The sequence below is a fragment of the Camelus ferus genome, chromosome 15 (assembly GCF_009834535.1).
Source record: "Camelus ferus isolate YT-003-E chromosome 15, BCGSAC_Cfer_1.0, whole genome shotgun sequence".
Taxonomy (NCBI): Eukaryota; Metazoa; Chordata; class Mammalia; order Artiodactyla; family Camelidae; genus Camelus; species Camelus ferus.
In genome coordinates, this window is record NC_045710.1 from 50081095 (window position 1) to 50095631 (window position 14537).

Sequence of the window (14537 nt, forward strand, 5' to 3'; positions counted from 1 at the left end):
GAAGATGCGTGGGAAAAAGGATGGAATAAGGAAACTTGCACAGCCACTGCCCTGCGAACTCCGAAGGGTGCTTTCGCCGTCCTTGGCCACAAGGTGGCACCCTTTGAACTTTCTTCCCCCATCAAAGTAAGAAAGGGGATAGAGAGGAGGGAGTAAAGGCAAAGCACTCCCCCAACCAAGAACAATTTGAAAACCCACCCCATAATATTTAAAAACTGGGACAAAGAACCGTCAGGACGGAACTGCTTCAATTGCAAAAATCTCAGCGCAGCCTCCGGAGCGGCCGGCCGGCCCGAGTCAGGAGCAGCCCCTTTAAAAAAGCGGAGTACAGTATTGGGATTCTTGAAACCTGAAACCTAGACGCAGAATCGAAGCGGAAACCAGAAGGAAAACCGTGAACTCCCCCAGACAATTGCTTCCGGGGAGTTTCGGGAGAGCGAGGGGGAATAAAGAGCCGGAGAGGAGGGCCCCTCGGATGGCGCGCCCCTGAGGGTCCTGGCGAGTTCGAGGAGCGTGGGAAGGAGAGGACCCTACCCTCTCCCTGGGCTGCAGGTCATGGCCACCGTGGAGCAGAAAGCCCTGGGCATTGGCTTCAAGTGTCTCTCTTTGGCCACTTTTGTGCTCATCTGCGCCGGGCAAGGGGGACGCAGGGAGGAAGGGGGTCCAGCCTGCTACGGGGGATTTGACCTGTACTTCATTCTGGACAAGTAAGTGCCCCGAGTTGCTCCACCCTAGGCTAAACTGATTATGCATTCTCCCTGGGCTGCGCTCCTCGGCAGGGTCGCTTTGGGACAGGCACGCATCTCCAGGGACCAAGAGAGGCCGCGGGAGGTGGCGTTGGCCCCAGCGCTGCGCCTTTGTGGACAGAGCGCGCCTCCCCATCCTTCTCCGCTGCCCGAGCCCGCAGGGCCGGCGTCGCTGTTCGTTCGCGGGACAGCTTCATGTCTGCCTTGCTTTCTGTGACCGAGGCGCGTGTGATTGAGGGTGGCAGTGTGAGGATGCTGTTGACCTACTACGTTTCTGTGAACCCTTTCCGTTTGCTTTAGAAACCTCGGTGAGAAAAGCTTACTTACTTACGAGAGGCAGAACTTTTCAGGCACGTCTCAAGAGGCGCGCGGCTTTTAAAAGCCAATCGTCTCTTTTTTAAAAATGCGATCCTATATAATGCTTTACCTTTGCTCCTAATAGTATAATGAAGTCTATCTGGGCAGTTAGTGAAACTGTAAGGCGGATTTCTCGAACTGGGCACCACTGAGTTTCAGGCTGGGGAATTCTTTGTTGTGGGGGTGCCCTGTGCGTTGTAGGGTGTTCAGCAGCATCCCTGGCCTCTGCCCACTATTGCCAGTACTACCCCCCTCCATAGCCCACCCCTCCACCAGTCTCTCCCTGGTGACAACCAAAAATGTCTCCAGACAGTGCCAAAAGTCCCCTGCGGTTTTATATCCCTCCTCCGTCTCCGCTGGAGAAGCCCTGCTGTAGGCGAATTCCAGCTCTTGGAGATTTGACTGGTGGGCTACCAGGGAGGTGCAGGAGCCCTGGTTTCCTTCCGAAAATGCATTCGGCATCAGGACTGTGTTCAAGGGAAAGCTGAACTCTGACCCATTAAACTCTTCCCAAATCCCCCTTCGATCTGGGAAGCCAGGGGCATTCAAGGAAGTTCCATGCCATCTACTAAAAACCACTTTTAACAATAAAAAGCCCCTCAGAAAGATCCTTGCTTACTGAAACTGTGCAAGCTCCCCACGGCTGGGACAGGCGCTTGCTGGTACAGTGGTGGGGAGATGAATTTCACAGACTGGAAAGTATTTGGGAGTTGGAAAAAGAGTCCTGCAAAGTAAGCTGGCCAGCTAGACACCAAATGTGCTTTGCAGTTGCCCCTGGAGTTTGATTTTTTCCGTAAAGGCTGTTTTGAACTCCAGATTCTTTGGATGAAAAGTGAGATCTTTTTCTTGCAGATTTATGAGAAGGTGGATACTGAAAATATACTCCAGAGCTAAGAAATGGAATTTCTTTTGTTACTGCTAGGGGCTGGGCGCACCAGCTCACAGATTCAGAGACCGTGTCAGAAAATAGAGATACCCATCACTATGCTTAAAAAAAAAATTTTTTAAGCCAGTTCAGAGGGACATACAGAAAGACTTGAAAAAAAAAATGGACAGAATCATCACATCACTCAATGGAATGACTCTCCACTGTAGAGATAGCAATTCTTTCCAAATTAACTTATAAATTGTATTAAACTTTAAAGTCATAGTTCTGAAAGAATTTATTTTGCTGGTGGTAAAGGAACTTAACAAAATTATTCTAGGTTGAACTTGGGGGGAAAATGGGTAAAATGAGCTAAAACATTTTGGGAAAAGAATAATGAATAAATTCTTATACCTCCAAATATTAAAATGTATTGTAAGACAAATTCATAAAAATGGGATGGAAAAGGCCAAAGAATAGGTGGACAGAATAGAAACTCTAGACATAGATTCGAGGACATGTAAGCATTTGATGGAAGTTCAAATCAGTGGGGAATGAGTTCATTATTTTAAAAAATGATTCTTGGACAAATGCATAGTCACATGGGAAAAGGAGAAAAAAATAGATTTATACATTATCCCCCACACCAAAATAAATTCCAAGAGGACTGAAAATTTAAATGTTTAAAATGAGATGATGAAAACTTGGATGAATATTACTGTAATCTTAGATTTAGAGCTTTTGAAACAGGGTAGAAGCAATATGGAAAACTACAAAAAGATTTACATATATTTAATCTTATGCTTCTATAACTGAAAATAGGCCATAAATAAGAGATAACTACTTATAAAAACTTTTGCAACATTTATTCACCCCTTAGAGTAACCTTAATAGATGATAAGCAGTTTTAAAAAGATCATCCCAGTAGAAAACAGGTCTTCTATATAAATAATTCACAAAAAACATATGAAAGTCAATAAGCAAACAAAAAAGTTCAACTTCACTAATAATCAAAGAAGTGGAAAAATCAAATGAGACGTAATTTTTATTAAGTTGACAAAGATTTTTAAGGAATTATGACATTCAGTATCAGCCAACATATGGGAGACAGAGGTATTGTTGTATAGGAATGTATATGGTCCCATGGTCTTTCTAGACTTGTGTGGTCCAATAGAACTTCCTGTGATGATGGAAATGGTCTACGTTTGTGCTGTCCAAGATGGCAGCTACCAGCCATATGTGGCTCTTGACAATTAAAATGTGTTTAGTGGGAGTGAGGAAATGAACTTTCTATTTTATTGAAGCTTCATTCATTTAAATTTAAATAGCCACCGTACCTACTGTATTGAATAGCATGGACAGGACAATAATTTCAATAATTTCATAACATTTATCAAAGGAAAAATCCAAGGCAGTCAGAAAGAAGCACCCATCTGTGTGTTCATGGCAGTGCTATTTATAATAATAAAGCTGAAAATTACCTAAATGCTCAACAACAGGGAATTTAGTAAGTAAGGCATGATGTAGGTATAATTTTGAGTATGTATGTTATGCATGCTTGTAAGATAATTTAGAATAAACACCTAATGCTCATACTATACTTTTAGGCGAAAATAAAATTACAAAACAGTATTCACTATGATGCTACTTTTGTAAAATTTCTAAGCACATGCATTTATATGAATTGATTCACCCTATGGGTACTAGTATTTCTGCCTAAAAGGTGGGATTCTTAAGTTGTTTTTCCACTTTCTAAATTTTCCAACTTTTCTACATCTTCTAGTTAGCAAAAATAAGTTACTCTTGAGTTTTTAAAAACTCATTTCAAGTGTAAGGGGGGTCTCTCACCAGGGTGCTGAGCTCCAGTGCCCCCCCCTGCATCTATGGAGGCTGCTGCTTTTATATTTAATCCTGGAGTACGTTTGTAAATGCACCATAGGATTCTCTGCAGCACACTGGGAACCCAAAAAAGGCTCCAGGAAAAAAAAATGGTGGGGAGACCTTTCCAAGTACCTACCTTTACTCCTGTGACTTCCTTTAGTTGTCCTATTGCTTGAAGAGAGGTATTGTTTTGTGGTGAATGAGAACCTTGCTAGAACGTGGTATGATAAGCGTGCACACCTTCAGCAGGCCACCTCCATCCGGGCTCATTTATGGGATTGTTGAGCCCAGAGCTGGGGGATGAGTCAAAAGCAGTGATAGCAAACTGTCCCCTGGGTGGTCCCTAAAGACACCATCTTCTGTCCTAGAAAGAACCTCCCAAACAGTGCTGTCCAGCACCCAACCACTGCAGAGTGCAAAGGGAAAGAATGCTGACACATTTTTTCCTTGGGCTTCTAAGATCCTCTGGCCGGCAAGACACTGTCTACAGGCTGAAACCAGTGGGTCACGAGGCACGAAATTCACCATTCTTCTCTCCACCCCTTGACTCCCCTCCCTTTTTTTTTCCCCCAGCGAATGGTTCTCTTCTTCTCCATGACATTAAATCTCAGCTCATTTCGGCTTTAAGCAGGATGCATCTCTGGCCTGGAAAAAAAACCCAGATTATACATTTAATGGAATGTCATGTTTTCTCAACCAGAAGCAAAGACTTCATAATGATAACCCAGACTACCACAGTAACACAATAGGGCCTTATTAGCGGCTTTGGCGATGGGGCCAGTGGACTGGGCTTCACGGGGCTTTATCCTGATGGAATTTCGTGTTCACTTAAACATGCTTTAATGGTTACCGTCAGGAAAAGTAGATTGCTGGGAATTCAACCAGGGATTTTAAAAGTCGGATTTGAAAACAGTCAAGGAGCAGCTTACCTTCTTTAAGTCCTCCAGGGGGTCCTCTAAGATGAATACACTCAGTTGACCAACCCACAGACAGGAATATTCCTTTCCTCTCTCGCAGGGCTCTTCTGTTATTACATGGTATATTTATGTGTCACATCTTGCTCTATTTTATAGAGAGCTGTTCGGCACTTCAGTGGAAAAAGTGGATTCTCTATCATGAGTCTTGGGAATTGTTGGCCATATTTATGCGTGCCTTACAGACTTCAAAAACAGAATGGTGGGGTGGAGCAGGAGGAGTGGAGGAGATGGTGGGCTGGAGGGTGACGGTGAGCACTGAATAGTTTATTTATAGGGTGTCCCAAAGCCACAGCCTGTCACCCCGTAACTCCTTACATTTGTGAAGGCTCTCTGCAGGTTCACCATAGACTTCTTCCCCATTAGAACCAACTCCTCCCTCTACGACTTCCTTTTTATTCAACACCAACTTTCTCCTTCTCTTTTTCCCATACCAGGAGACCCCATCTTGCCACTCACCCAGGTCCTACGCCAGCGTCCATGGTGGTGATGATCTACAGAACCACCCCTATGTGTTATATTCCAGGGACATGATCATTAAACAGATTTCTATACCATTAGACCAAGAACCTCACCACCTTCTGGGGTCCCAACTACTACTAACTTACAAAAGAAATCTTTAGAGTCAGAACTTAAGTCTCCCAACACTTGCGCCATGTCACTTACAGCATCTCATTGATGGCCAGGGCAAGGGTTACTGTCTCTAATTTATGGATGAGACAACTGCTCAACCTTTGTCAACCCGCTGGGTGAAGTGACCTGCCGAAGGACCTAGGATTAGATCATGATGGAGCTGGGACAGTGTCTGCTTCTAACTCCCAGCCCAGCTTTTTCCAGTCATCACTGCCCTGTCCAGTTGGGTCATAATGAGAAGCACATGGCAATACAACTAGAGGAACTGGGTAGATTCCAGGAATTAAAAATCCCTGCATCAGAGTTTCAGGAAATGACAGTGCATAGGGTACTCGAGGTTACTTCATTGAGAAGCTACTGCTCTTCTATTCAATCAACTATAGTTGATTGAAAGTTTCAGGGACTCAAGCCCCCTGCATCTCACAGAGATGCTTCAGAGGTCTGAGGGTTAACTGATGGCTAGGACTCTAAGAACAGCTGATGATGATGCACTTAAAGATCCAATAAATTAGTAATTCCTGCAGATTGAATCTGATAGAAAAGGGAAATTCAACTCTGTAGACATGTTCAAACACACAGATGTAGCTTGTTTTTATAAATGCTTTGGAAGTGGGCTTCCAGTAATGAAAATGCAAAATTGACTCCGAATAAGAAAAAGAGTCCATTAGATGGTACCTTAAAAATACTATAATAATCATTCTAGGAGACATCAGGCAAAAAAAAAAAAAAAAAGTTTTTCAGAGCCAGGCATGTTTTTTTGTTTGTTTGTTTGTTTTTATGCATTGAGATGGACTCTGTGGTTGCTTTTAAATGTTCCTCCAATTGGGAAGAACCCCAATTAGGGTCCAGATTTGGAGAGGACTTATCAGGCCAGGTAATAGTTGATAGAATTGGCTGCAAATTGGAAGGTTTGGCTTATGGTTCAAAATAAAAACAAACAAGGCAAAACTATTTTGTTTGGTTTCATGTTTCTGTCTGGGTCAGCCAAGTAATTACCTCTAGTTTCCTTAGCTGCGGAGACCTGGTAAAACTCAGTGTCAAGCTGAGAATAGAATCCAGGAGTGTTGGAGGAAGGCTTCCTTCCTAAGATAACCTGCAATCATCTTCAAAATGCTGCAGGACTCCCAGTGGTCCAGTAACAAACTCTGGCATCCCTTAGAGAGACTTGGCTGTCACATAAATGCAAATAGGATTGGCTTTATGCTAATTTAGAACGTGTGTCTAGTTTTGGTGTGTGGCCAAGAGACTGGATTTCGAATCTCCCAGTGATTACTTGGCAACAAAAGACAAAGTGGGTTTTTGGATGTTTCCTGACATGTTTTCCAGGCATGCCAGGTTTGCACTGAAAATAGTCATGAGGGTTCTTCAATTTGGATGAGCTGATTCTTTCATTCTTTGGGCATAAAATACGTTCTCAGTTCCAATCACAAGCATGTGCTCCATTGAAAGCACAGATGACAATGCCTATTGCAAACAGTGTCCTGTTCTGGATGCTGCGAGGATGTAAGAGAAGCAGGAAGCAGTCCCAGACTATTTGTGTTTTTAGGCAGAAGGACATTAGAAAGACTGCCACAGTTAAAGGCTTTAATGAGGATTTGGGACAGGGGGCAGGTAGAGTCAATTTTAGATCAATAAGGAGAAGAAATAATAAATAGCATTCACTGAGCCCTTGCTACTGTATAAGTGTTTTGTCTGAATGATCCCTTTTAGTCTTTATAACCACGTAAGGCCGGCACAGTCACAATCACCATTTTGACACACGAGGAAACAGGTTAATGGAGGTGAGTGAGCCAAAGTCACTGTAAGTGGTGAAACTCAGCCTCAAACCCAGGCCTCTGTGACTCATGATCTACCCACAAAGATGAAAAGACTGTAAACATACAGGAGAACATTGGCTCAGTCAGAGTAGTTTAGGTTATGCTGTGTAACAAACAATCCCCCAAATCTCAGTGACACAAAACAACAAAGATATAAACCTTCATAATCTCTGCCTCTGCTACACATCTGGTGAGGGTCAGCAGGGGCTCTGCTCATGGTAGTCCTTCTGGGAGCCAGGCTGGTGGAGACTTCTTAATACCAGCTTCCACCATCACGGCTCCAAGGGAAGAAAATGCTGGAGAGTCTCTGGCTGGCAACACTCCAGCTGGAATTGACACACATCCTTCCACTCATAGCACATTGGTCAGAACTAGTCACGTGCCTTCACCTAAAGAGGGTGAAAAAATGTCATCCTCCTGTGCGTCTAAAAGGAAAGGAAAGCCAGATGTGAGTGAGCATTAAAAGCCTCTTCTACAAGCCTATAATTATACATGGCTTTTGCCTGAGTAAGCAAGAAAGGAGTAGTCATCGGGAGAGTTTAAAGAGATAAGACTTCTGGAAAAGGGCGAGCGTTGAGCTGTGTCTTAGATATATTCACCGACCTGGAATTATGATCAGACATGACAGTTCAAATCCGCCCACGAGACAGTGAGGGCTCCCATTCTTTCCCTCCCATTCCCATTCCTCTCCTTCTTTAGGTGAAACAAACATTCAGTGCAGCAGGCAGTGGATTAAACGAGATTAAATGGAAAGTCGAAATGGGGCTGAGAAGTGCTTCCCTGATAGCTAAGTATTACATGAATATACTTGAAAGCTAAGATTCCCTTTGTCCTTGGTTTGTGGGAATGAGGGAATCTGAAAGGCTGGGAGGGGAGAGCAGCCCCTGGAACACTTGCGGCAGCCTGGCCGAGACGATGCTATCTACTGCAGAGGCTGATTCAGACCTTGAGTCCAGAGTGTGAGTTTTAATCAAACATGCTTCTCAGTAGGGGCGCTGTTGCCATTTTCAGTGGGACAGTTTTTCACTGTGAGGAACTGTAGGATGCTTAGCATTTCTGATCCTTCTTTTGTAAATGCCATTAGCCTTCCTAGCCCAATAAATAAATGCCCCTGCCTTTCTTTCTAAATGCCTCCCTGTGAGATGGCATCACCCTGGTTGAGAACCCCTAACTGAAAGAAAGCAGGGTAGAGGAAGGCATCCAGTGATGCTGATTCTGAGGACGGCATCTGAGCAGGAAGAGCATTTATCTGGAGGAAGAACTCGGGGGGCTCTGGTGATAAGAGGGTCAGTGGAAACTGCAGACCTTGCAAATGAATATGCTAAACCAGTGGTTCTCAACCAGGGGCCAGATCAGAATGTCCGGGGGCTGGGGCAGACATGTGTATCTTGGAAAAGCTTCCCAGGTGATTGTGATGTGGGTCTGTCCCTCCCAGAAGAAACTGTGAGAGTGAACAGGAAGACAAGAAAAGCTGTCCCATGATGATGGCTTTTTCCCTCTATGGGGAGGATGTAGCCGAGGCAGCGGACATTGGAGATTGGGTGCTAAGCAGAGCTCTTATTTTAGATGGAAGTCGGAGAAGCTCAATGTGATATGGAGGTTGTGCACAGATAGGCCAGGCTTTGCCCTTCAGTGTTGCCAGGTCCTATCGTGTGTGCATACACATATAAGCCATGGTGTTTGCTAGGACAGTTCTGTGTCCCTTTCTGTCAAGACTGCAGGCATGAAGTGTACCCCATTGCCTCATGTGAAGGAGCTAGGCTCAGCAGAAGGGTTAAGAGAGCCGACTCTGGAGTTGGGCATCTCTGGCTTCAGATACCAGCTCAGCCTTTCACCAAGCTGTACAACCCTGAGCAAATTATTTAGCCTCTCCAAACCTCAGTCTTCTTAATAAAACAGGCATTAAAATTTCTGTCTTGCAGAAGTGTCCAAAAGATTAAATAATATTAGGTTAAAACCTTTAATGAAGCATTTGGTATGTGAGTGACCAAGATGATAGATAGCAATGGTAATGGTGATTGTGATGATGATGGTGGTGGTGGTGTGATGGTGGTGGTAATGGTAGTGGTGATGGTGATGGTCGTGTTAGTGGTGATGATGGTGATGGTGGTGGTGGTGATGGTAGTGGCTGTGGTGATGATGGTGGTGGTGGTGATGATGGTGATTATGATGATGGTGGTGGTGGTGGTGTCGGTGGTGACTATATGATGGTCATAGTGGTGGTAACGGTGGTAATTACTCCTAAAAAAAGAGGTAAGATGTAGTCCTCTACCAAAGGCATCTCCCTAGATTTTAGGCAGGACTGGCTAGCCAGGGTAAGAAATACATCAATTCAATTTAGCATTGATCAAACTGTGCTAAAGTCATCGATTACAAAATGCCTACAGCATGTCCCCAACTCTCAACGATTTCACAATTTAGTAGAAGAGACAAAGGGCTAGGAAAACAACTGATGAAATAATTAATTTTGGTTGAGATAAGAGAAGCTTAGGAGACTTTATAGTGAAGGTAACTTTGGATCCAGAATTTGAACTATGAGCAGGATTTTGCCAGGTGACAAAGCAAAGCAAAAAATTGATGACAAAGGGGGAATACAAGAAAGCAAAATAACACATACTCTTTGTGATATAATAAGCATGACAGTGAGAGTGACAGGGAAAGAATCTGGAAAGAGTGGATTTTTTCATATCAGCAGGAGGTTATGAAATTATGTTGTAGGAATGAGACAAAAAGAACAAGTGAAATTGAGCGCTCTTGTAGCATAGGGCTTGACAGCAACTGGTGAATGAGTAGCAGAGGGAAGAGTTGTGAGGGCAAGAAGCAAGCTTCAGAAGGAAAGAGGAGTTTGGTGTGGACATGCTGAGTCTGAACACGTGGGACATTTGGGTGGAGACGTTGAGTAGGCAGATGGATTTATACTCTGGAACTGAAAATAAAGACTTGAGTGTGGTTAGCCCAAGGGTAGTAGTTGAAAATATGAATGTGGATAAAAAAATCACATGGAGATAATATCAAGATAATATCAGGATGAAAAATGTCAAGAAGAGGTGGAGTTTAATGAGGAAGATGGCCAGGCTCCAACCTAGAGGAATTGCCAACAGGAATGTCTTGGCCAAAGAAGAAACTCCACTGAACAGAGCTGAGAAGAAGTTGCCAGAACAGTCGGAAGAGAACCAGCAAAGCATTGTTAACGCTGAGGCAAGGAGAGAGAGAATTTCAGTGGAGGCAGGGGATCAACTAGATGTTTTCCCCCTAAAATCATCTTCTCTGTTCCTCGTCTTAGTGAACAGCATCACCATAAATCCAGCCACTTAAGCCAAGGATCTGGTAGTCATCCTCTTCCTCAAACTCCAAGGCCTGACAAGTTCAGGCAATTCCTCATCCTGTTCACTGAAACATTATCTATATTGGTCTCTTTACCTCCTTTTTAATTCCTTTCCCCCCCCCCAACCCTGTGTTCTCAACACTGGTACCAAATGGATCTTTTTAGAACACAAATCTGATCTTGACATACTCTTCCCCAACCCTTAAACCTCTAAACACTTCCAAAGTCCTTTCTGTATAAAATATAAACTCCTTAGTAAAGTATCCAAGAGCCTTATTGCTCAGGCTCAGCGTGTTTCCCTTAGCTTCATCTCTTACCACGCCACACCCCCTAGCAATTTCCAACAAAACTGCGCTGCGCAGTTCCCTGAGCTAACCCATGTTCTTCCTCACCTTTAGCTATAATGCCCTTCATCACCATTTCCATCCTTAAATAGGTGATGCCCTCTTACCCTTGGAGATGGTTACTGGGACTTGGCCCCCTCCCCTCACTAGTCGTGGGCTCCCTGTGGTACAAAAAATTCAGAACAATCACCTGTCTACATCACATCTTCATTCCAAACCCATTCCTCTTCAGAACCCGTCAACCTCGTAACAACTCGTATCTCATGATGAGCAGCAGAGGGGTCCATTGTCAAGAGATGGAGAAGAGCAAGCTTTAGTGTTTGTTCTCTGACGTCTCATTCAGGAGCTTTGGCTTCTTTTTTCTTTCTTTTCAAACTCTGCTGCTCAACCATATAGAGCTCCTTCCTGCGGGAACCACCTGAACAGGCTTCCCAATATCTTTTGGCAAAAAGATTGTGGTCAGAACCATAGCCATCATTCCTTACGTAAAAGATAACGCAAATACCAGGCTTATGGAAGTTGTATAGCAAATAGGAGAAGAGTGAAGTATCATGACTGTAACTAGACTCCAACCACAGTAATAAACAATACAAGGTAAAAGGAAACAGGATGCCACTGGACAGCCTTAATCCCACCGCAGATAAACAGATGGCCCAGTCCACTCCTGACTTGTGCTTGTCCCAGTATAATTATGCATGGCTTACTATTTGACTCTTGAAAGTGTTTCAGTTTGGATTTTAAATTATATGGTCATCCTGATTATTTACTCTTAGAAAAGACAGTATCAAGGGAACAAAAGAGGAGGGGACTTCCAGCCTTCAGGCCAAACAGGTGACTCCCCGTGGACACCTTATTCCATTAAAATGGGCAACCAGTTCAACTCCTGATTCCATTTGAGCGTCCCAGTCTTAAGCTTTTCCTGGCATCCCCACTCCCAAACTCCCATCACTATTTGTGAAACCTCGCTAGTACTTTGTCACTGTCTTGGCTGCTAACACCATAAAGTGTAATTGTGCCTTTCCCGACCCCTCCATGGGGAGGCAGTGTCACATAGATGTTAAGAACCCAGGTTTAAACACCAGAAAGGAGACTGTAAGAGAGTGGTGTTTGGACTAAGAGTATGCATGGCCTTTAGAGCTAGAGTTTGAATCCCAACCCTACCACTTATGGGCTGTGTGTCCTTGAGCAAGTTACTTAATCTCTTTGTGAACTCAGTTTCCTCATCTGTCAAAGGGAGCTAATTGTATTACCACATAGGGCTGTCGGGCTCCCAACAGAATCCCATGCGCACACAGGAAGTGCTCATTAAGTGCGAGCTGTTATTATTACGTGACAATGAACGTAAAGTCTCAGTACAATGCCTCTGCTTAGTAAGCACTCAATATATGTTGTAGTGTAATATTACTCTTTATAGATTCAAAAGGAGCTTCAAAAGTCAGTTCGCTGAATCAAGAAATAGCCTCTGTTGCATTTATGCAGCCTATAAATACATCCAGCAAGAAAGAACTGAGAACGCTCACACGCTTTAGCAGAAATAAAGGCCCTGGTGACTTTTGGAAGTGCTCTTTCAGGGCATCATAAATGCAGGAACTAAAATGGAACCAACTGAGGGGCTTCGTTTGAGATAAGAAAGGGAGGAAAGTTTGTTTATGACTTCTGAAAAAGAAGCTGAGCACGGGCAGTGAGCTGTTCACTGCCTCCCCCGCTATCATCTAAAACTGCCCCACTCTCAAAAGAGGAAGTCTGAAGGAGGCATCTGGGGGAAGCCTGCATCAGGTCCAACCACTAAGGACAGCGACAAGGACTTGTAACACACTTGCAAGAAATTCCAGCAGAAACAGAGCAAACAGATGGGCTGTGTTGGAAGGAGGTCAGCCAGGGTCTACTTTCAACTCTGTTGCCAAGTTAAAAAAACATGTAGAGGGAGATTCTGGAGGAGCCCCAAGAGCAATCCCAAATCTGGAAGTGAGTCAGAAGTAAAGAGTGGGACGTAAGGGGATGAGCAGCATCTCCTTAGGGCCCTGCTGCCACTGTGCATCAGCTCCACGCAGAGGCAGCTGCGCTGGACTGTCCAAGGGGAAATTAAGCCGAGAGAGAGCGCATGAGTGCCAGGCATCTTCGTGACAGTGATTCTGTCCAGCGTTGCTGATTCTGCCCCCGTAGATCCTGGGCCTCCAGGGAAATGGCAGAGTTCTTTCTCTTATTACGTGGATGCAGTAGGGATCAGGAATGAGGTTGGTCCAGTACAATGTGAACCTGGAGTAGATGCCAGGACAGAAAACCCTACATATGGCAAGTTGGAACTGGGGAAACTGGGCTCCAAACAAACACACAAACCTTGCAAGGATGAAGTTCCTTTGTGAGAAATGATGAGAAGTTATTCCACTCCCAGCTCCCCACTAATTGAGGGAACAATAACATAAGCTTACTTTAGCTATTAAGACCAACTTCCTTCCCCCAGATTAAGTTCTTAGAGAAGCTTCAAAGTGCAGAGACAATGCCATAAATATAATATATATGATATTTGAGAAGCAAATACTAAACCCAGTCACATCTTCCCATTTTGAAAGATGAAAATACAAGATTTTAGCCACTGAAAATAAATGGTGAGAAAAAAACTCCTGAAGTGGAAGAAAAACACATTAATGGAAGGAATTTTCAACAGCAAAAGAGGTCAGTTTTAGCACCAAATATTTTATGATTTCAATGAAGTTCATAAAATAAGAAATTTGTGGAACAGGAGATAAGACGTGAGAAGAGAAGAACAGGGACCTAGAACAGGAAAGGAAATATAAAACATATGGGAAAATGTAACATCACCTGAGAAGCGGCAAAGAGCAGAACTGACAATGCAGGAAATGAAATAAATGATGAAGGCGTGTTTGAGAAATTCTCCTAATGTGAACAGGAAATGAGTGGCATGAAAGTGATGAGAGAGTTGATAAGTAATGAGTGACAAAAATAGATATCCAATATACCAGATAACTTGGGTTGCTAAAGAATAGTGCAGAAGAAACATTTGAAGATTTAATAGAAGAGAAAGTTCCAGAAAAGTTAAAAAGTCCAGTAATGTAATCAGTGAGGTTATACGGCAAAATATGAAACTTAAAGAATGGATTCTCAAAAAAGAAAGTAAAAAGCATAATTTTTTTATGCAGAACAGGAAAAATTACTCATACTACAATCGCATGTACAAAAAAAAGTGTAGTTTACTTTTTTTCTAGCTCCCAAACTCTTCTTCTTGCTCTCAAGTCTACCTACTGGGTAGCAGGAGGGCTGGAAATCCCTAAATTTTGAACCAAAGTGATAATAACAGTTCAACGTGGTGGTTTTTTAAAAATCCCTTTAGGTGAAATTCTTGGTTATTTATGCTTTTGCCCACCCCGCCCCCACCCTACTCAATAGGATCTGGACACTGGAGAAGGTCTGATTTGCCCTTGGGAGTAGGTCCTTTGGTTTTAGACCAAGTTAGTTCCATGGAAAGTTCTACCACATCTTCAAGGAAAAGAAAATTTCAGTATAAGTTAAACTCTTCTAGAAAATAGAAAAAGATGGAGTTTCCCAATTTATTTTAGGAAGCTAACATTTTTCTGAT

At 43.5% G+C, this 14537-nt stretch overlaps 1 protein-coding gene across 1 annotated transcript in view; it reads left to right on the forward strand.

Moving 5' to 3' along the window:
- Positions 1–206: 206 nt before the first annotated feature.
- ANTXR1 (ANTXR cell adhesion molecule 1) overlaps positions 207–14537 on the forward strand; it is a 218427-nt gene continuing 204096 nt past the window's right edge. Inside the window, exon 1 of the mRNA XM_032497718.1 lies at positions 207–707. Coding sequence (XP_032353609.1) covers positions 556–707 — 152 coding nt within the window. The 5' untranslated portion in view covers positions 207–555. The remainder of the gene's footprint in view (positions 708–14537) is intronic.